Source organism: Dipodomys spectabilis, unplaced genomic scaffold (assembly GCF_019054845.1).
Source record: "Dipodomys spectabilis isolate Male_0828 unplaced genomic scaffold, ASM1905484v1 ptg000329l, whole genome shotgun sequence".
NCBI classification, from domain to species: Eukaryota; Metazoa; Chordata; class Mammalia; order Rodentia; family Heteromyidae; genus Dipodomys; species Dipodomys spectabilis.
This window is the reverse complement of record NW_024871006.1, coordinates 979689-1000025: the sequence shown is the minus strand read 5'-3', so window position 1 is coordinate 1000025 and position 20337 is coordinate 979689. Positions and strand designations below refer to the sequence as shown.

Here is a 20337-nt window from a genome sequence, read left to right as displayed (position 1 = left end):
AATTAAAAGTCTAGAAGAAGAATTTAGTGTCCCTAAATCTGATCTTTCTCTGTCTCTGTCTTTCTCTCTCTCTGTCTCTTTCTCTCTCACCACACACACACACACACACACACACACACACACACACACACACACACACACAGCCTACACACTTACTGCTTCCATGGACTTGGTCCAGATGCTCCACAGAACTTAAAGAAAACAACTTGTAACCGGCTTTGGTTCCAATGGCTAGGGATCTGTGGAAGATAATAACAGCGTGGGAATGATACCAGGTACAGTATTTCAAACCACAAGTTGTCTGAAAATAGACCCCTCTGTTCCCCTAGGCTTCTAAGGGGCATGTAAGCATGCATCTTCAGCAGCTTAGATCCTAGATCACTTCCTAAAGGCAAAACATGTTTTGGCAAGCAGGCAGGTGCGATCAAAGGAAAAAAAGAGGTTAAAAACCAAAACAGCCCATGTGGTAGCTAAAGCTTGTAATCCCAGCTACTTGGGAGGTAGAGATCAGGAAACGAAGGCCATGCATAGAAGATTCTGAGACTCCTTCACCCACACGCTGTGGGGTGCACCTGTCATTTCTGTGACAAAAACACAAATAGGAGGATCACAGTCCAGACTGGCCTGGATATAAAGTGAGATCCCATCTCAAAAATAAACAATGCAAAAAGGAGCTGGTAGAAGGGGTCAAATGGTAGCTAGCAAGTACAAGGCCTGAGTTCAAACCCCAGTAGTTAAAAAAAAAAAAAAAAAAGGCAAAGAGATAGAAATTGCATGGGATCTGTCATCAAGTGAATGTCAATCCTACCAGTGTTTTTGTTTTCCTAACTGGTCAGGGAAAAGAAAATTGATTTTTTTTTTCTTTTTTGACCACTGTGGGGCTTGAACTCAGAGCTTGGGTGCTGTCCCTGAGCTTTTTCACTCAAGGCTAGCGCTTGACCACTGCGAGCCACAGTATCACTTTGGGTTTTTTGTTTGTTTGTTTGTTTTTTCTGGTGGTTAATTGAGATAAGAAGATCACAGACTTTCCTGCCCAGTCTGGCTCTGAACCATGATCCTCAGATCTCAGACTCCTACTATCTAGCATTACAGGTGTGAGCTACTGGCAGTCCACTGAAAAAAATGGGATGCTGAAGAATGCTCACAAGAGCCCTTCCTCCAACACAATTAGAAGACCTTATTGTCTGAGAAGCACTTCTCCTTAAAAACAATATTTTTCTTTATTTATGACTTTTTCTTTCGGTTCATTTTTGCTGAAAGAGATACACTACAGGCTTACAGGAGTCACAGGAGCCAAGCATTTAAGACAGTAGATGCTTCCTTCTATAGTTTCCAAGACATCCTGGATACTTTATATACTTTGTAAAGTCAAGTGGGGAGTATGATTGGATTGTTTTTAAATTCAGGTATGCTAATATGCAGAATGGGTTAAGAACTCCACTCCTGACTACATTCTACAAAGTTCTGTTGTACTCAACAAATACAATAACAACTCAACATTTACTTAGGTCCATGCAGGCTAAAAATAAAGAAATAAATCCAGTTTTCTTCTTTTTCCTACAGGTTTCCTGGGCCTCAGAATGAATGGAAATGATCCAACGCTGTTTAGCACCTGGGAAGTCCCTCTCACCTCCTGTTTCCTGATGGTTAGGATGTGATGCTGTTACCTCTTTCCTGCTTTGCTTTCCACAGCGAAGTGTCAAACACAAGCTTGCAAGAGGACACATGGAACATAAGCAATCTGACCCTGAGCACTTGAACCCAAGGAAAATGGGATGTCATGGGGTTGAAACGGACTTTAAAATGTTTCATATAAGGCAACTTCTTCATTGAAAGCAAATCTGTGTCAAGGTGAGACTTGTTCTTCACAGGAAAGCAAATGCTAAAATAAGCAACTTGCAAGCCAGGATGCCAAGGCTCCTATTTCACTAACCTAAAAAAGAGAAGGACGCCTGATTTTATTTCCCCTGGAATTTTTTTTTTCCCCTACTGAAATGTTTTTCTTTCCTGGGACACAAGGACAGGTGGTAGGCAGTCAACTTTTAGTCGGAAGGTAGCTGGTTCTGTTCTTAGCCCTCCATCCTGCTGAGTAGTGAGGTGAGATATTTGCATAAGAGCTATGTATGGTACAGTAAGAACTAGGGTTTGGTGTCTAGAAGTACAGACAAACAGGAACTATGAAAGTAAGCCAGGAGAATTTTAGAACTCTACAACCTACTCCATCGTGATTGCTGCTTCTTAAACTTTCTTCACATAAGCTTATAAACTCGTTTAGTTATAAACTTGTAAAGCTGCTAAGTGAGGGGAAAAAATCCTATTAGTAGAGTCTTATACAATTAAGCAAAAGAACTGTGTATAGTGGCATAGGCCTACAATCTCAGCTCTCAGGAGGAGTACACAGGAGAATCTCCAATTTGAGGCTAGCTTGGGCTATGACTCTGACCCCGTTGGGCAGCCTGCTCCCCCCCCCCCCAAACTCATCCCTACCCCCCTCAAACAACATCAAAAACTAATCAGAACAATGAGTGATTTAAAGTAATTTTTAAACATAAACTCTGCTTCTGTTTTTGTCATTTAGTGTGTGAGACAGGGTCTTATATTGCCCCGGGCTGATCTTGAAGTTGTGAGCTCAAGTGATTTTTCTGGCTTCAGCCTCCTGAGTTCCTGGGGCTACAGGCAGAAGCTACCATACTTGGCATAGAAGAATTTTGCATGTGAGAAAATAGTGGCGTGATTACTATTACATTTTAAAGGATTGATGAGGCTGGGAAGGTGGCTCAGTGGTAGAGCGCTTGCCTTGCATGCTTGAGGCCCTGGGTTCAATTCCTCAGCACCACATAAGCAAAAAGAAAAAAGCCGGAAGTGGCAATGTGGCTCAAGTGGTAGAGCGCTAGCCTTGAGCTGAAGAGCTGAGGGACAGCGTCCAGGCCCAGAGTTCAGGCCCACGACCGGACCCCCCCCCCCCCAAAAAAAAGGATTGATGGATGGCCACTAGCCACTAAATTCAAAGAATGCAGGCATAGAATTTTATCCTTAAGATCTCTCTGTAGAAAGAAAATGCTCACCACTAATCATAGGAATGAATGGAGCTGGAGACAGATATATATATATATATGTATATATATATATATACATTTTAAAAATATACCCAAGGTGCTAACCAGTAAATGTGAAAGTACCCCAGTAAAGATTAATTCTCTTTACCCACCAACTCCAGATTACTAGATCTCAGTCACAGTCTACTTTTGCACAAAAACATCCTGATTTCCCTAAATGCATCCAGTAAGGGACTTGACTTGTCATACCCTCTGTGGCTCCATACAACTAACTGTGACAAGAACTTTTATTTATAGATAAGACAGAGCTGCCCAGAAAAGCCTCAGCCAAGAACTCAGAATTGACAGTACGGACTAAGGAAGTTAACTTTCAAAGCACTCTACAGTTTTGAAAATAACGTCTTTATACAATTGTTACAGAAAGCTGGGATGTGACTCTACTACTGAATAACTAGAGTTTTAAAAAGCACCTTTTTGATGGGTACCAGTGGCTCATGCCTGTAATCCCAGCTACTCAGATGGCTGAGATCTGAGGATTGAGGTTCAAAGCCAGCCCAAGCAGAAAAGTCCATGAGAACTCTTATCTCCAATTAACCAGGAAACAGAAGTGGTACTGTGGCTCAAAGTGGTAGAGTGCTAGCCTTGAGCAAAAGAGCTTAGGGATAGTGCCCAGGCCCTGAGTTCAAGTCCCATGACTGACAGATTAAAAACACACACACACACAAACTTTTTTTTTCAAATCTAATAATATCACAAAGCAAGATTCAGAGTACTGACTTCTTATAAGCTAACTAATTCTCTTCCTTAACCTATGTTCAATCAGGAAGGAAAACATCACCCAGACATTTCAACAGACATACTCTCTTGCAAAACATTCTTTACAAAACTTTAGAATTTTATCTATGTTATGGTGGGGGGGCTCAACCTATGAGAAGATCCTAAAAAATAACTCGGTAGGTTACAGTAGCTTAAAATAAAGTCAGACGCAGACATAGACTTAAGGGGGCATTTAACTCAGTAGTAAAGTTCTGGCCTAGCATGTTTGGAGCCCTAGGTTAGTTTAATCCCTAGAAGTATACACCTACACATGTGTGCACACACAAACACAAGCACACAAAGAAAACAGAGGAAATCACCCAAGGTACTATATATAATATATTATGGAAATTCTACATAGATGGGCAATGAGAGATGTTGCACTATTAAATTTTTATTGTGTTGGTAGTAAACCTTGAACTCAGGGTCTGGAAACTTTTTTCCCCCTCAGAGCTGGTGCTCTACCATTTGAGCCACAGCTTCACTTCTGGCTTGAAGACTCACAGACTTTCCTGCCCAGGCTGGCTTTGAGCCAGGATCCTCAGATCTCAGCTTCCTGAGTAGCTAGGATTACAGGCGTAAGTCACTGGCGTTGGGCTTAGTATAGACTTTTTATTGTGGTTGTGGTTTAAAAAAAAAAAAAAAACAACTTGAAAGTCACTCATCTCACCAAGCTGTCTGGATTACAGGATCACACACACACAGATTTTCCGAACAAAGGCATATTGTTCAGAGCAGAGTGTATTTAACAACAGAAACACAAAGGGGATGGAAAGCAGGACTACTTTACGGTACACGGTGGCCTTTATTCCACCGCCAAATGTTCAATATTAGCATTGCCCAGCCAAAGAACAAGCCTGACGCTGACTCGACACAAGGAACAACAACAAAAACTGGTACAGCAGGAAGTGGGAAACTGGGAGGTGGTCATCCCTGCCTGACCAGCCAGATGCTCCCGGGAGCACATTCCAAAGAGATTATTCCAGATGGTCTCGGGGGCTGGCTTCCATGAAACAGGCTAAGAAAGAGACAGACATTTGCTTCCTATACTTAATCCTGCAGGTGTCTGCAACACAGCCCAGCCATTCCCGGCTCTCTGACCAAAGTTCAAATGGAACCGTCTAAGTGAAACATTAAAAAAAATAATAATAATAAATCCCCTTAAAAGCAACAGGATGGAGCTCCTGCTTCCTGGAAAGCAGTCTGTAAACCATCCCCTCCCCACCTCCCCTTCCCTCCCCCCCAAAGGCTCCCCAGGGAGATTCTGCAAGGCTGGGTGGGCGACACTGAAAAACCCAGTGGGGAGAAATCCAAAGGGTTTCTTCCAGGCAGGATGCCTGGCCCGGGCTGGGCCCTGGCCTGGCCACAAGGGATAGGCTGCCTGTTTATCCAAGGCCCGGCCCAGATGCCACGTTGAGATGCTCAAGGACAAATGGGAAAGTTTCTCCGTGCTCTCCTCTTCCTGGGGTCCCCCATCACCCCATCTGGGATCGACTAGCAGTTTCCCCTTCTGCTCATCCTCACCCCCCCCTCCCCCCCCCCGCCCCGCCATCGCCTGGTCTCCCCCCCCCCCCCCCCCCCGCAGACCTCATTACCTTTGCTAACCTCCCTTCATTCTGGCCGGCCCTTCCAGGCTATAAGCTGGCGGGGGGGGGGGGGGGGGGGGGACCCGCACCCCAACCTCGGGGGAGGGCGTGGCTAAGCAGACGCCGACCCCGGACCCGGCCACCCCGGGGGGGTCCCGGCGAGGCCCGGTCGGGGCCTCCGTCGCCGCCACCAGTTGCGCACAGGACAACACCCTTGGGTCACGACATGCCGTCCCCACGTCCCCCGCGGGGCTGGCGCCGTGGCTTACGTGCAGTCTTGGTTGAAAGAGAAGCAGCTGAGCGCCCCCTCGAACTCGCCCGGAGGGGCGTCCACAGCCTCGGCCTCCATCGGGGGGGGGGGGGGTCGACCTGGGAAGCCGCAGCTCCGAGCCGGCCGGCGGCGACAGCCACCTCAGCAGCCTGCCAGCGCGCCGCGCCCGCGCCCGCGCCCGCTCCGCTGGGCCCCCGCCCGCCCTTCCCCGCGTCCCGCCCAGCGCCCCGCCCCGCCCCCGCTTCGCCACGCCCCTTTGCCCCTCCCTATGGCCTCGCGGAACCCAACATCTGACTGGGCTGGGGGAAACCCGTGCCGACTGCTACTATTGGCCCTGAATCCCGGCCATAACAGTTGAGTACCTCCCCCTTGACCAATCCGAGAGGGATGTGGGCGGAGCCACTCTCCTGAAAGACACGCCCCCAACTCCACCTCGCGGCTTGCCATTGGTTAAAAGCGCGTGAGACACAGGCTGCGGGCCACGTGGTGGTGTTTTCATTGCCAGGACCGCCCAGCATGGTGGGGGGGGATTGGAGGGCGGAGGGGAGCGGGATGGAAGAAGGGAAGAAGCCGGAGCAGCTGGGGACAGGCGTGCGCCCGGGTTCCTTCTCCACCCAGACTCCCGTCCGGGGCAGCTCTCGGCCTATTAAACTTAAGGAATTTAGTAGACAGCGTTAGACGCCAAAGCTTCACCCATTTGCAGAGTCCTTAAGATGCTTTGAAAATATGTTCCCCCAATGCGGCTGCCACTGCCGGGCAGATAAGCAGTTATCTTATCGGCCCTCTGCGGTGGAGAACTCACGCCAAGTACTGCAACAGCTCTGTGTGTTTTATTCCTAGGGCCTGCTGTGGGAAAATGCTCCTCGTTTACTAAGGAAGCAAGTGAAACATTGACAAGCTAAGTAACAATAGATGGCAGAATGTGCGTGTCTTCTTTCAAGACCTGTGAGTAAAACGACTTTCCTCACCTAGACCGGATCGCCTTGTACCTGCAAAACTGAAGGACCGACTAATTTAGGTTGGGCACGAGTTGCTCAAGCCTGTGATCTTAGCTACTGAGAGGCTGAGCTCTGAGGATCGAGGTTCCAGACCAGCCAGGGCAGGAAACGTCTAGTCGACTCTTATCTTCAATTAACACCAAAAAGAACCAGCCTTGAGGGAGAGGGAGAGGTCCTGAGTTCAAGCCTCAGTACTCACAGCTTTGAATTTGTACAGTTCTTGGTCAACTTTTCATATTTTTTTAAATTTTGAGATGAAAGGATACTTTATTGCTATACTGAAACATTTTAGATTGGCATATTTCAAATTTACACAGTTAATGACACACACACACACACACACACACACACACACACACACACACACACACTTTATTTATTTATTTTGCCAGTCCTGGGGCTTGAACTTAGGGCCTGGACACTGACCCTGAGCTCCTTTTGCTCAAGGCTAGCATTCTACCTCTTGGGCCACAGCACTACTTCTGCCTTTTTCTGTTTGTGTGGTACTGAGGAATTGAACCTAGGGCTTCATGCATGCTAGGCAAGCACTCTACCACTAAGCCACATTCCCAGCACCCCACACACACTTAAGGCATAGAATAAATGAGCAAAAAGTACTATCGCCACTTACATTTTTTTGTTAGATTTCCAGTTGGGGTTTTCTTTTTTATTTAAAATTTAATTTTATTGTCCAGGTGATGTACACAGGGGTTACAGATACATAAGTAAGGTAGTGAGTACATTTCTTGTTGAACTTGTTACCCTCTCCCTCATTTTTCTCCCACTTTTCCTCCCCTCCACTCCCCCCAAGTTGTTCCAGTTGAGGTTTTCTGAGATGGAAATACAACAGTTTTTTCCCCCCTTCCCTCCTTCTATTATTCTTTATCTCCACTGTTATAAATAATCGTTTAACTTCTCTATCCACAGCCAGTGATGGCTCTTTTGCTGATTGTGATGAACCATCCTAAGTGAAAATAATTCCCTTCAGGTGTGTGCACTGCATTATTTTTGTAACCTTTCAGATCAAAGATGTTTCTTCTCATTGTCCAAGTGCAGCGAAATGCTGCTGTCCTTTCTGTTCTATTGAGATGACCCAGAGTCTAGCAAGTCAGGGCTTAGGTTGTTGGGAGAATTACATAAAGGTCTTTAAAGAAAAAGCTAGTGTCACTTCATTGTCAAATACATAGACTTCATGGGGGCAGATATTGGTAGCTTTGGAGCAGAAGTATTGCATGATAAAAAGCAGTGTCTTAAGCAGATAAACTCAGCTTGGGTGTACAGAACAAATTGGAAGTGGGGGAAGGTCTAGAAGTCTCTAGGGGACTAAGGACTTTCTAGGAGGGAAGGATCATGAGAAACTAGGCCAGTGTGACAATGGCAAAGCCAGAAAGATGATGGACCCAAGTCCAAGAGTTGTGGTTTTAAAACATGTATATTATTATAAAGGTGATATACAAAGACATTACAGTTACATCAGTCAGGTAAAGAGTACATTTCTTTTTTAACTATGTTACTCCTTCTTTCACTCTCCCAGTTTTTCTCTCCTAGCCAACCCCAAGAGTTTTTTTTTGAGGCAGAAAGATAAAAGAAGCCGGGTGCGGGTGGCTCACGCCTGTAATCCTAGCTACTCAGGAGGCTGAGATCTGAGGGTCACAGTTCAAAGCCAGCCCAGGGAAGGAAAGTCCATGAGACTTTTATCTTCAATTAACCACCAGAAAACTGGAAGTGGTGCCGTGGCTCATGTGGTAGAGCACTAGCCTTGAGCTGAAGAGCTGAGGGACAGTGCCCAAGTCCAGAGTTCAAGCCCCGTAACTGGAAAAAAAAGTCATAAAGGTGAGATCCATATATAATTTTCAAGATTCTAGAAGATCCGTTTAAAAAAGATAAAACCAGATGGGCAAAAGTTAATATTTAACTCAATATGTCAAAATACTACTTTAGTAGGTCATCAGTATAAAACTATTTAATTTAAATTTTAACTTTTTTCAGAACTGAGTGATTAAAATCCCTTGTGTATTTTCCACTCACACAATACATCTCAGCTCATGCAAGCTACAATTTCAGTGTCCAGGTGGCCACACTGCCATTTTTATCCAGTGGGATTTTGAAGGAGTGAATGGCAGGGCATGGTAATGGATAGGGAAGAGGGAGAGACAGGGGAGGAGAAGGAGAGTCAAACTGGATTGCACTGTTAGGACAGAGGAATGTCTGTGCTGCCTTTAAACCGCAGGTCTCAGGGAAAGATGTACTCGGTCTCCACCTGTGGGTGTGGCAGAACAGAACTGAATGGTCACAGGTCTGGTGATAACACACAGGAGAAACCCTGCCACCCTCCTTGTCTCATTCTCCAGCCAATGATCGATCTTCATTATAGGTTACGTTCTAGGTCAAGTTCTAGGTCAGTGGTCCATGGTCACCACTACTCATGTGGAGATAACATTTCAGGATTGCCTACTCTCATTTTATTTTTTCTTAAGAGAATACATAAGTTTAGACTTTATAGAAGTCCATGTTTTTAGCTATGTTTTTAAAAACAATGTGGACAACTAATTATTATTATTATTACCATTATTATTATTATTATTATTGGTTGGTCCAGGAGCTTGAACTCTGGGCCTGGGCTCTGTCCCTCAGCTCTTCAGCTCAAGGCTAGCACTCTACCACTTGAACCACAGCGCCACTTCTGGCTTTTTCTGTATATGTGGTGCTGAGGAATCAAACCCAGGGCCTCATGCATGGGAGGCAAGCACTCTACCACTGAGCTACCTTCCCAGCCCTAAGTATTATTTTCAAAACCCCTTTGAGCCTAGACTAAATACATCAGCTAGTTGGGTGGGGTTTGTGGAAGGCCAGTCTGTCAGAAGAGGCAGCAGCCAGCTTGAGGGACTCCACCTTTAAAAAAAATCTCGGAAGTCCATTCACATACAACAAAAAATAACAAGGTGCTGAACTCATTAAATATCAGGTGGGCTTTTCTTTTAGCATCGTTATTAACTTGTATTATTTATACAGACAGATTTCCTTATTACATTTCCACTCATTTACTATATATTCCAATCAGTCTTACCCTCTCTATAACTCTCCTTTGTGTGTGTGTGTGTGTGTGTGTGTGTGTGTGTGTGTGTGTGTGTGTGTGTGTGTGTGTGTCCTGGGGCTTGAACTCAGGACTTAGGCATTGTCCCTGAGCTTTTGTCCTTAAGGATAGTACTCTACTTCTTGGCCATAGCTCAACTTCTGGTCTTTTGGTGTTTAAAAAGTCTCACTAACTTTTCTGCCTGGGCTGGTTTTGAACTGTGATCCTTAGATCTTGGCTGAGATCTTCCTAAAGGCTTCCTGAGTAGCAAAGATTACAGGGTGAGCCACTGGAACCCAGGTGGCTTTTTTAAAAAAAAGTTCTAGTTCTTGATTCTGTGGGAAGGATACTCCTAATATGTTATCTTATGACATTCTAAATCATATTCTTGCAACAGTAAATGCATTCCTAAGTTATAATGACAAAAAGTAATGGAAGAGAAAAACATAGCTTGGTTACCATGGGCATAAGATTTCAGCCTTTTCTCTTTCTTCCAATTAAACCTCTTAAATGTCTCTTTTTCTCTAAGGAAAATGAAAAGGCCCTGTGTATCTAGGTAAAATAAGTCACTGAAATCTGGGAGAAGAAAGCTAGCCCTGAGAATTAAATACCTTTGGTAATACAAAATTACAAGCTACCACCCAGCTAATGGGAGGACTTACTTCCTCTCTGGATAAAGATCAGGGTGTAATGTTAAGATGCTGATTAGGGTCTGCACAGAGCATTAGCAGGGGAAGTTGGAAATGACACATCCTGTCTGATGCAACTCTCCTGTCACCCAATATGGCTGCCCATGACACCTAACCATCTATAATTAGACTAACTACTAGGTGAATAAATACACTTCTGTCTGCTTTTTATAAAACCCATTCTATTTTTATGAAACCAAGTCACAGGAAGTCATTTCTCCCCCCCTCCCCCCGCCCCTCACTTTCTGCTGTGTCTCAATGCCCAGCATGTGACCTGAGACTGAACTTCATTGAACCAGTCTATGAAGCACTTGGAGAAAGGATAAAGGTGGAAGAGCCTGGGATGTTGGAGAAAAAAAATGAGTGATGGGTCACTTGGTGAAGGAAATTAAAAAGGACAGGCTGACACATTCCAGGGTAGAGAGGGGGAGCAGCATGTATGGCTTCTGGGAAAGGCAGTGATGTAATATGATTGGCAAACAGGAAGTCCCTAGTATGGCTGAGCAAGAGGCATAGGACTATAGGCATAGTCTGTGTGAGGCAGCATGGCTGAGAGTTGAAAGCACTTTCTAGTATAAATCCTTTGCCTCCCACATGGACTTATTCCTTTGGATTTGTTGCTTTGAAAGGAAGGGACAAAAACCAAGAGTAGAAAACAATGATGTTACATTGAAGAGTGAATTGATGTCTTCTTACTCAGTATTCCCCCTTATTTGTCTTATCTGTTTCCACAATGTCCTTTCATGAGCCTACATCATGAGTCCTTTCAGTCAATAGTTCCTGATTGGCTGGTGATCATGCACCAAAACAGTAGCTTTCTACACTTGCATTTCCCAACATGCCTTGGGTATGTGGAGCAGGTCAGTTGTAGAGGTTTTGTCTGATGGGACACCTATAACCCACACAGGGATACAGAGAAGGTTTCAACAGGTCATTGGATCTCTCTGGGGGTATTTTAGAGTATCATTATAGGTGACACCTGGAAATGGAAAACAAAACTTTATAGAAAGTCTGGCTTAAAGCCTCTGACATTTTTTTTTTTAATGTAATACTGTCTGGTCCGGGAGTTTTTGGTTTTGTTTCGTTCGTGTGTTACTCAGTTTTGAATTCAGGGTGTCTTGCTATACAAGTGCTCCACCACTTCAGTCATGCCTCCAAACCCTCTTTTGCGCTTAGGTTATTTTTCTGATAGAGTCTCCTACATTTTGCCCAGACTGGTCTTAGACCACATTTGCCCTACCTATATTCACTGCATGGCTGAGATCACCACACCCAGCTTGTGAGTTGAGATGAGGATTTCCCTTAGGCTGTCTTCAAACCACAATCTTGCCAATCTCCACCTCTTATGTAGCTAGGATTACAGGCCTGAGCCACTGTACCCAGCCCTGTTCCTGGATTTTGTTCCTAGCGCATAGTTGTAGAAACTAAGATTCAGGGTAACTTGCTTAAGGTCCTAGGAGAGTTTGGGATGGAGACTTGCTCCCTTCCACTGGGTTCCGTGGCAGAGGGCAGCAGCACAAGGCTAGAAATACAATGGATACCTTTGCCTATGCTTTATTACACATAGGGTCAGAGAGGTAAAGGGTAGAACAGACAACATAAGTGGATTGTGTCAACAAGGCCATTGGCCAAGTTCAAGTGGGAATGCCTGGAGATCTGCAGTTTTTCAAAGAGGACCAAACCTTTGTTTGCATTTGCCAAGGGTAATAGTAGAAAATACTAAGGGGAAAATTTACCCTTGGTTCCCAAGAAGAGGGTTAACCTGTATTCTTGGGTGGGTCTGGGATAACTTCGAAATGGGGCTGAAGAAACAAGAAGAAAGGTTTCTTCCTGGTCTTGAGATGGTGGTGGGAGGTAGGAACTCCTCCACCTGGGAAGAAGAGGGTTTCAGAGCCTTTGAAGTAGAAGGAGGGCCAGGGATCCGTTAAAGTGCAGAGCTTCTTGGTGAACAGTGCCATCTAGTGGTATGCTGTATTTGGCTTCAGTGTTTAGTTAGTGGAGTGGACCTTGGGGGAGCTTTGGCTGGGTTGATAAAATGTGGAAATTGATCCCCAAAACCTGTAAGAGGCCCTGAGATCCCCTCCTATCCATCTTTTCTGTCAGTAAATGGAAAATACAGGGCTTTCCTTCACCTTTCTGGGAAAAGAAGTTTGGAAAGGATTTGTGTCTTCATCCATTCAATAACGGTTTAGCAAATGTCTCTGTGCCAGTCACATTTCCTGGACCCAGGAATACATCTCTGGAAAAATGAAAAAAATCTACCCTCCCCCCCACATGGGCAGAGAGACCACAAACGAAAATGAAATAAGTTTCAGAATCTCTTTGGTACTAACAAGTGCTAAGAAGACCAACAAGGCAGTGGAACTGTCCTGGGAATTGTTAGAGATAGTGAGAGATGGAGGGGAGTGGGAAGGCCTTGCTAGAAGGTTCCATTTAAACAGTGACTCCAGGTGGGAGTTATGTTGTCATGTGGGCCTGTTATGTACATGGGGCCTAAGGCCCTTGAATGCTCATAGCATTGCAAAGAGGCCTGGATGGCTGGGGTGGAGAAGACAGGATAGGATGAGAGAAAAGGAGGTTAGGATGGTGATGTGTAGGGCGGGGATGGGGGCAGTGAGAAACCTCTGGCTGTTTTGACTTGTATGTTATCAGAATCATGCAGGCAGCAGTGTTGAAATTAAAGCAGTGAAGGGCTCTGGGGAGATCCACAATTCACTTCAGCATGTTAAAGACTCTGGAGAGCCCTGTGTTACATTTGCTATTTAACCTTGCTTAAAAGATGTTTTCCAGGCTTATTTAAAGACAGATATTTCCACCCTCTCCTCTCTCTCCTAGAAATCCACTTCATATGGGTCCAGAGAAAGTGAAAATCAGCTCTGGTAAGCAGACTTTAATGGCCTGGCAGTCATAAACAAGGGTAACACAAGGTCAGTAGAATGTGGTTTGTAGCCCGAGGCCATATGGCAGCTGTAAAGTTACTGACATTGAGTGACTCATGTTTTCTTGTCAATGCCTTTCCAGTCCATTCCTTCACTTCCCAAACAAAGATTTCCAAGACACCCAACTTTTAAACCACATGTTTCAAAACATATCCAATTTTGGCTTGATTCCAGTTTTGTCTGTCTTTTCCTCCTACAACTCTTTAATAAACTCTTCAAAAAGAAAAAAAAAAGAGAAAAAAAAAGCCCATTTCCAGGCTGGAAGCAGGAGCTCACACCTGTAAAGCAAAGATTTGGACATTTATAACTCAAGGTCATGACCTTCAAGAAATGAGCCAGTTATACTAGGATATATCTGTTAATCTCAGGCATATGGGAGGCACAAAGAAGAGAATCATAGTGTAAGGCTAGGCAAAGACTTGAGATCTTATTTGAAAAGTAACCTAAAGCTATAAGGGCTGGAGGGCATTGCTTACATGGTAGAGCCCCCTACTAGTGAAAGGCTCTGAGTTCAAGCCCTAGTATGACAGGGGAAAAAAAGCCCCTTCCCATAGCTTCCTACCAAGATGCACCTTCTGCTAGGTGTACATTTCCCTCTTGCAGTAAAGATAACTTTGACTGGCAACATTCATTCTCATTAGTCTTTCCCTTCAAATGTTTTATAAAACAGTTTAAGAAAATTTGGATGAAATAATTGCTTCCTCCTATACAGTTCTGTCAGCCTAAGTGAGACAGTGCTTCACACCTAAAATGCCTTGTGTAACAATTAGAAAATATATTCTGAGCCAAAAAGGGCAAAAATTGTATTGTCAAATATATATGTATCTGTCTATTTCCCCCTCCCCTGCCCATACCAAGAAAGCATATGACCCTGAGTTCAAACCTTGGTAAGAAATGATTCATCAATTTAGTCTACATGATGAGAATACAGACAATAAGCCAGTGGAAAGACTTCAGGAAAATAAAAAGCCTAAACCATAAAGAGTCTTCAAAGGATTAAAACCCAACCCATAGACACAAGAAATGTAAGGAAGCAGAGCAATATAGCACTTCCAGAAAACAACCTTTTGTCTTGTATATAAGTTTATGTTTAGGGGAAGGTAAGGGAGAGCACAGAAATGGTGGGACAAATGGTGAAAAACATACCGGTGCTACTCACTAGATACTATATTAAAACTGAGCCAGGTGCCAGTGGCTCATGCCTGCAATCCTAGCTACTCAGGAGGCTGAGATCTGAGGATCACAGTTCAAAGCCAGCCCGGGCAGGAACGTCCGTGAGACTCTTATCTCCGATAAAAGCACTAGAAAACCGAAAGTGGCGCTGTGGCTCAAGTGGTAGAGCGCTCACCTTGAGTTGAAGAGCTGAGGGATAGCGCCCAAGCCCAGAGTTCAGGCCCCACGATTGACAAAAAAAAAAAAAAAAGAACTATAGAACTTGTGAAGGGTGGAGGGGGGTGAGGAGTCAGAATGGAAGAACTGGGAGAAAACAAAGGAAGAACTGACATTGATCAGAAAGAAATGTACTCATTACCTGACTTGTGTAACTGTAACTCCTCTGTACATCACCTTTACAATAACAATTAAAAAATAAATAGACCTGATTGACAGCAAAGTAAAGGAAATCTCATACACTGAGCTCAAAGGTCTGTTATATGAATGTTTAATGAAATGGAAGAGGACATCTGCAAGTAACCAAATGAACACAAAAAGAACACAAAGAAATGAAGGAAGCCATGGTGAACGCAGATAAAAAGCTAAATGAATCTAAAGTGAATACAAATTAAGAGCTAAATGAGCTCAAAGACAATATAGCTAAACAGTTAAAAGATAAAAGAAGACAAATAAATTCATGGAGAATTCGATGTAAGACATGAAAAGGTCCTGGTAAAGAGATGGCAAGCCTATACAAACAAACTAAAGGCTGAGAGATGAGAATAAAGGGGAAGATATGAAAGACATGGTCATGGGGCTTGAACTCTGGGCTTGGGTGCTGTCCTTGCGCTCTTCAGCCCAAGGCGAGTGCTTTACCACTTGAGCCACAGTGCCACTTCCTGTTTTCTAGTGCTTTATTGGAGATAAGAGTTTCACAGACTTTCCTGCCCGGGCTGGCTTTGAACCTCGATCCTCAGCCTCCTGAGTAGCTAGGATTACAGGCGTGAGCCACAGAAAAGCTAGAATAGACAAGACAGAAGAAACAAAATATCAAAAAGACAAAAGGAATTTGGGAGAACTTCAGGACACAACTTAAAAGACCAAATCTAGGGCATCATAGGAATTGAGGAAAGAGAAGAACTGAGAGCTAAAGGCATAGGAAATATGTTCAATGGAGTGCTGGCAGAAAACTTCCCAAATCTTGAGAAAGACAAGCCCATCCAGGCACAGAAGCTTTCAGGACACCAAACAGACCAGACCAGAAAAGAATTCTCTATGACATAGAGAAAATCAAGTATAAAAGAAAAATAGTACTAAAGTTTGTATGAGAGAAAAGACAAGTCAAGTCACTTACAGAAACCTTAAAAGAATGAATAGGGAGCTGGTGACTCACACCTGTAATTCTAGCTACTTAGGAGCTGAGATCTAAGGATCACAGTTCAAAGCCAGCCAGGGCAGGAAAATCCGTGAGACTTTTATCTCCAATTAACTACCAGAAAACCAAAAATGGCATTGTGGCTCAAGTGGTAGAGTGCTAGCCTTGAGCTGAAGAGCTGAGGGACAGTACCCAGGCCCAGAGTTCAAGCTCCATGACCAACCAAAAAAAAAAAAAAAAAAAAAGCAAAGACTGGTGTTTCAAACACTGAAATTTAACAACTGCTAACCCAGAATACTCTACCTACCTTCATACATAACTGAAGGGCAAATAATAATATTTCATGATAAACAGAAACTAACTTAACATCACCAAACCAGCACTACTGCAGATACTTAAAGACATCTTATACAAAGAAAAGATAAAATCCATAAGTTTTTAACCAATATAAGAAATAGGAAAAGAGAAAGCAACCAAAATAAATAAAATTAGGGACTTAATGGGGGTATAGCAATGAAGCTATATCATAAAAGAATACTTTGTAAACCTTTACTTAAATAAACTAAAAATTCTAGCAGAGATGGATGCATTCCTAGATAACCTCAACCTAAGAGAGCCAGGAGGACACAAACCATTTAAACAGCTCTATAACATTGATGAGTTGAAATAGCAATGAAAAATCTTCCAACAAAGAAAAGACAAATTCAGGTGCCTGTAGCTCCCACCTGTAATCCTAGCTACTTAGGAGGCTGAGATCTGAGGAGCACAAGTTCAAAGCCAGAAAAGTCTGTAAGACTCTTAACTCCAATAAATCACTCAGAAAAACCCAGAAGTGCTTCTGTGACTTAAGTGGTAGAGCTCTGGCCCTGTACACAAAGAGGCTCAGGGACAGTGCCCAGGCACTGAGTTCAAGCCCCAGGATTGGCAAAAAAAAAAAAAAAAAAAAAAAAAAGCCTAGTACTGACATATTTACAGATGAATTGTACAAGACTTTCAAAGGAAAACTAACATTGATATTCCTTAAACTTTTCCATGAGATATAAAGAAAATGATCACTATTAAACTCATTCTATGAAACCAGTGTTATACTCATCCCAAACCCAGACAGGAACACACACACACACACACACACACACACACACACACACACCCCATAGAATGAGCTCTTTGATTAAATACAGATACAAAACTCATTAAAATATTTGTTAACTGAGTCCAACGATTAATAAAAAGAAATCATATACCATGAGCAAGTTGGTTTCATTCTAGACATGCAAGATTAGTTTAAAATACATAAGTCAATACATGCAGTACGGTACATAAAACCATCAAGGATGAGAATCATATGATCATGTCAATAAATGCTGAAAAAGCCTTTGGCAAAATCTAGCATCCTTTCTTGATAAGAGCTAGGAATAGAAGGATCAAACCTTAACATAATGAAGGCTATGTACGACAAACCATTCTAAAAGGTGAAAAACTGAAACCATAGCCTTGGAAATCAGGACCAAGACAAGGTGTCCACTTTCTTCACTGTTATTCAGTATATTACTGGAATTCCTAGCCAGAGCAATTAGGCAAGAGAAAGAAGTGAAAGGGATGCAAATGGGGAAGGTAGAGGTCAAGTTATCCTTATTTGCAAGTTTGTTTCTATATCTAAAGGACCCTAGAGAGTCCACTCTGGCCTGTTAGTCCTTTCTTATCCCTTTTTCTCCTGCAACAACCCCCCAATGCACCATCAATTCTTGAGAGACATGAAGAAGTGTCTATGCCCTTAGGTTAAGGGCATTGGAAATATTGTTAGGGTAGAGTGAAGCCTAGCTCACGGTTGATACTAAAAGATAAGCAGTGTTGTAGAGTGGAAGCTCTTATTCTCTGATCTGTGAAGATCCTGGATAACTAACATCTAATGTCATCTCGACATTAGTATTTTCAAGTTGGGGGTAGCTTCAGGCATTGAGATATCAGGGCAGGTCTGCTGCAGGTGAGATGTGAAGAAAATGTGCCAGCTCATAAAGAACTGGAATGAAACGCCCTGGGTTGATTAGAGTATTTCTCTAATTTTAGGTACACTATCAGACAGAAGGCTGCCATGTGAGTGGAACTGTGTGTGCCAGTTCTAAATCACATGTTGCTGTTGAATGAGAATCTCTGATATCAACGGGAATGTGAGCTGACAGATACCCAATAGCTAAGACTAGATTCACCAATTTATTTGTTGTATCTATTAAGCGTGTGATCTTGTATTTCCCTTATCAACTGCAAACAGACACAAGGAGTAAAAAAAAAATCTCATGTGCTCTTTAGAAATATGACAAAGTTTTCATGGCTGCATATTAAAAGTAAATCCAAGTTGAAATTTTTGTTTTTGTATTTTCCTGAGGTCAGGAACACCTCTTAGTGGGCTAATAATCTGATGTAAAAAGCTTGGTTCCAGACACTATTTCAAAGCCTACAGGAACCAACCAAAGCCAGCAAGGCATCTCAAGATATTTTAAGTGATTTTATTTATTTATTTATTTTTAGTGGCTCTAGGATCTTCTTTCTCTCCTACCTCTGCTTGGGTCTGTCTCATCTTGTAAGGATTTAAGTTTGCTTCTATATACGGATGACCCTTGCCTGACCCTACTCTCTGGAAAGTTCTGTGTATCTTTGACTTCCATCCTGCCCAAGATAAATTAATTTATAAAGATAAAAGATTTATGTTGACTATTAAGTTACCTACCAATCTACCACTCACCTGAATTCTCTACTGTATTCATACTGTTAATCTCTGGGAAGATGGAGAGAAATTAGAAAAGGTGATTTCTAAGTCTCTCTTCATTTCCAAAAGCATTGAAAACAAGGGGATTGGTATGGGAGAGCTTGCTCTTTATTTACAAAATCTGCTATTTTTGCTGTGTTTTTAAAAAATGCACCTGTATTAATTTTTTCAAGGTAAAAACTTATTCACAAGAAAAAAAAAACCTCTTAAACTCATGTTGACTTAGAATCTTGGTACTCAGTCAATCCCTGACAATGTTTTGACTGGTGCTAATCTTTCTAAAACGACTAAGTGCGTTTTAATATTCACTTTTGATCACGCAGACCCATCTGTAGTTAAAACAATTTCAATTCAGCTGGGGAAAGAAAAAAGTTGGAAGGTCTCCAAACCATGAGCATTAAGTGAGATCAACTCTGCTTTTTCCTGAGGCTAAGGTTTTGGAAAGGTTGGGAGTCAGCTGTCGCTGGTGGTGGCTTCTAACAAGGCCAAATGCACTTCCTGATGAATAGGGAGGATGCTGACAGCAGGTTATTTCCTGCCTTGGCCTCCCAGTGTGTGTGTGGGGAGGTGGGGGTGGGGGGGGTAGGGAGAGGAGGACAGCAGTGTCCCAGAGGCCTGGTGATCTCCAGTTGTCTGAAGTCACATGTAGGTGAGCAGAGTTACCATGGAAAAAAGTGGCTTTCCATCCAGATCTCTCCATCAGGGAACCACAAGAAAAAAAAAATCACAGAACACCAGTAGTCAAAGTCTCCCCTCTCCTTCCCTCCCCTTGAACCTGGGCTTGAACTCAGGGCCTGGGCACTGTCCCTGAGCTTCTTTTGCTGCAGGCTAGCACTCTACCTTTTGACCCACAGCGCCACTTCCAGCTTTTTCTGTTGATGTGGTACTGAGGAATGGAACCCAGGGCTTGCCAAGCAAGCACTCGATCACGGAGCCACCTTCCCAGCCCTCCCCTTGCAGTTTTAAAATTCACTTCTGTAAGTAAAAGCAAGCATTTAAACATGTCTGCTGTTTTAAATTCCAAAACCCAAGTTGAGTTTCTTTCTGGAATAGAGGATTATTTAAATCTTCAAATATCAATGAATGCATTTATACCACGTGAACATACCAGTGGATCAAGGAGGGGATCTTAATCCTCTGAGTAGACCTTTCAGTGGACTGATGAATTTCGGACCCATGTATAATGAAAACTCTCAGCCTGCTTTGAGCTTCCTTATACAAATAACAATTATCTCCCAGAAAGTTCCAGTAAATAGGACACTTGTTGTAGACTTATAAAGGAAGAATTTCCTAGGCGTCACAGAGGGTCCCTGTACCCGTTACTGCCTTAGCACTTCAATGGAGAAATTAAATCTTCCTACATCCTCCTCCTTTTTCTTTTTTTAAATCCTTCTCTTCTTTCTTTTCCTTCTCTTCTTAATCTTTCTACACTACTTCCTCTTCTTTTTCCTCTCTTCTTCTCTCTTCTTCCTCCTCCTTTCTTTCCATCTTCTTCTTACTTTCTCCTCTTCCTCCTCTCTTTCCTCTTTCTTTCCCTTTCTCTCTCTCTTTGTCCTTCTCCTCTTCTTCCTGCATACGTAGTTTTGTTTTCTATCTTGTCGCTAGCCATTTAAGAGAT

The 20337-nt window shown here is 43.2% G+C and overlaps 1 protein-coding gene across 2 annotated transcripts in view; it reads right to left on the bottom strand.

The window, feature by feature from the left end:
• The window catches only part of Wipi1 (WD repeat domain, phosphoinositide interacting 1), a 33880-nt gene extending 27978 nt beyond the window's left edge, over positions 1-5902 (bottom strand). For both annotated transcript variants that reach the window (XM_042665443.1, XM_042665442.1), the window contains exons 1-2: positions 5728-5902; positions 157-239 (exon numbers count right to left, since the gene is read on the bottom strand). In XM_042665443.1, coding sequence (XP_042521377.1) covers positions 157-239; positions 5728-5807 — 163 coding nt within the window. In that variant the 5' untranslated portion in view covers positions 5808-5902. The remainder of the gene's footprint in view (positions 1-156; positions 240-5727) is intronic.
• Positions 5903-20337: the final 14435 nt, after the last annotated feature.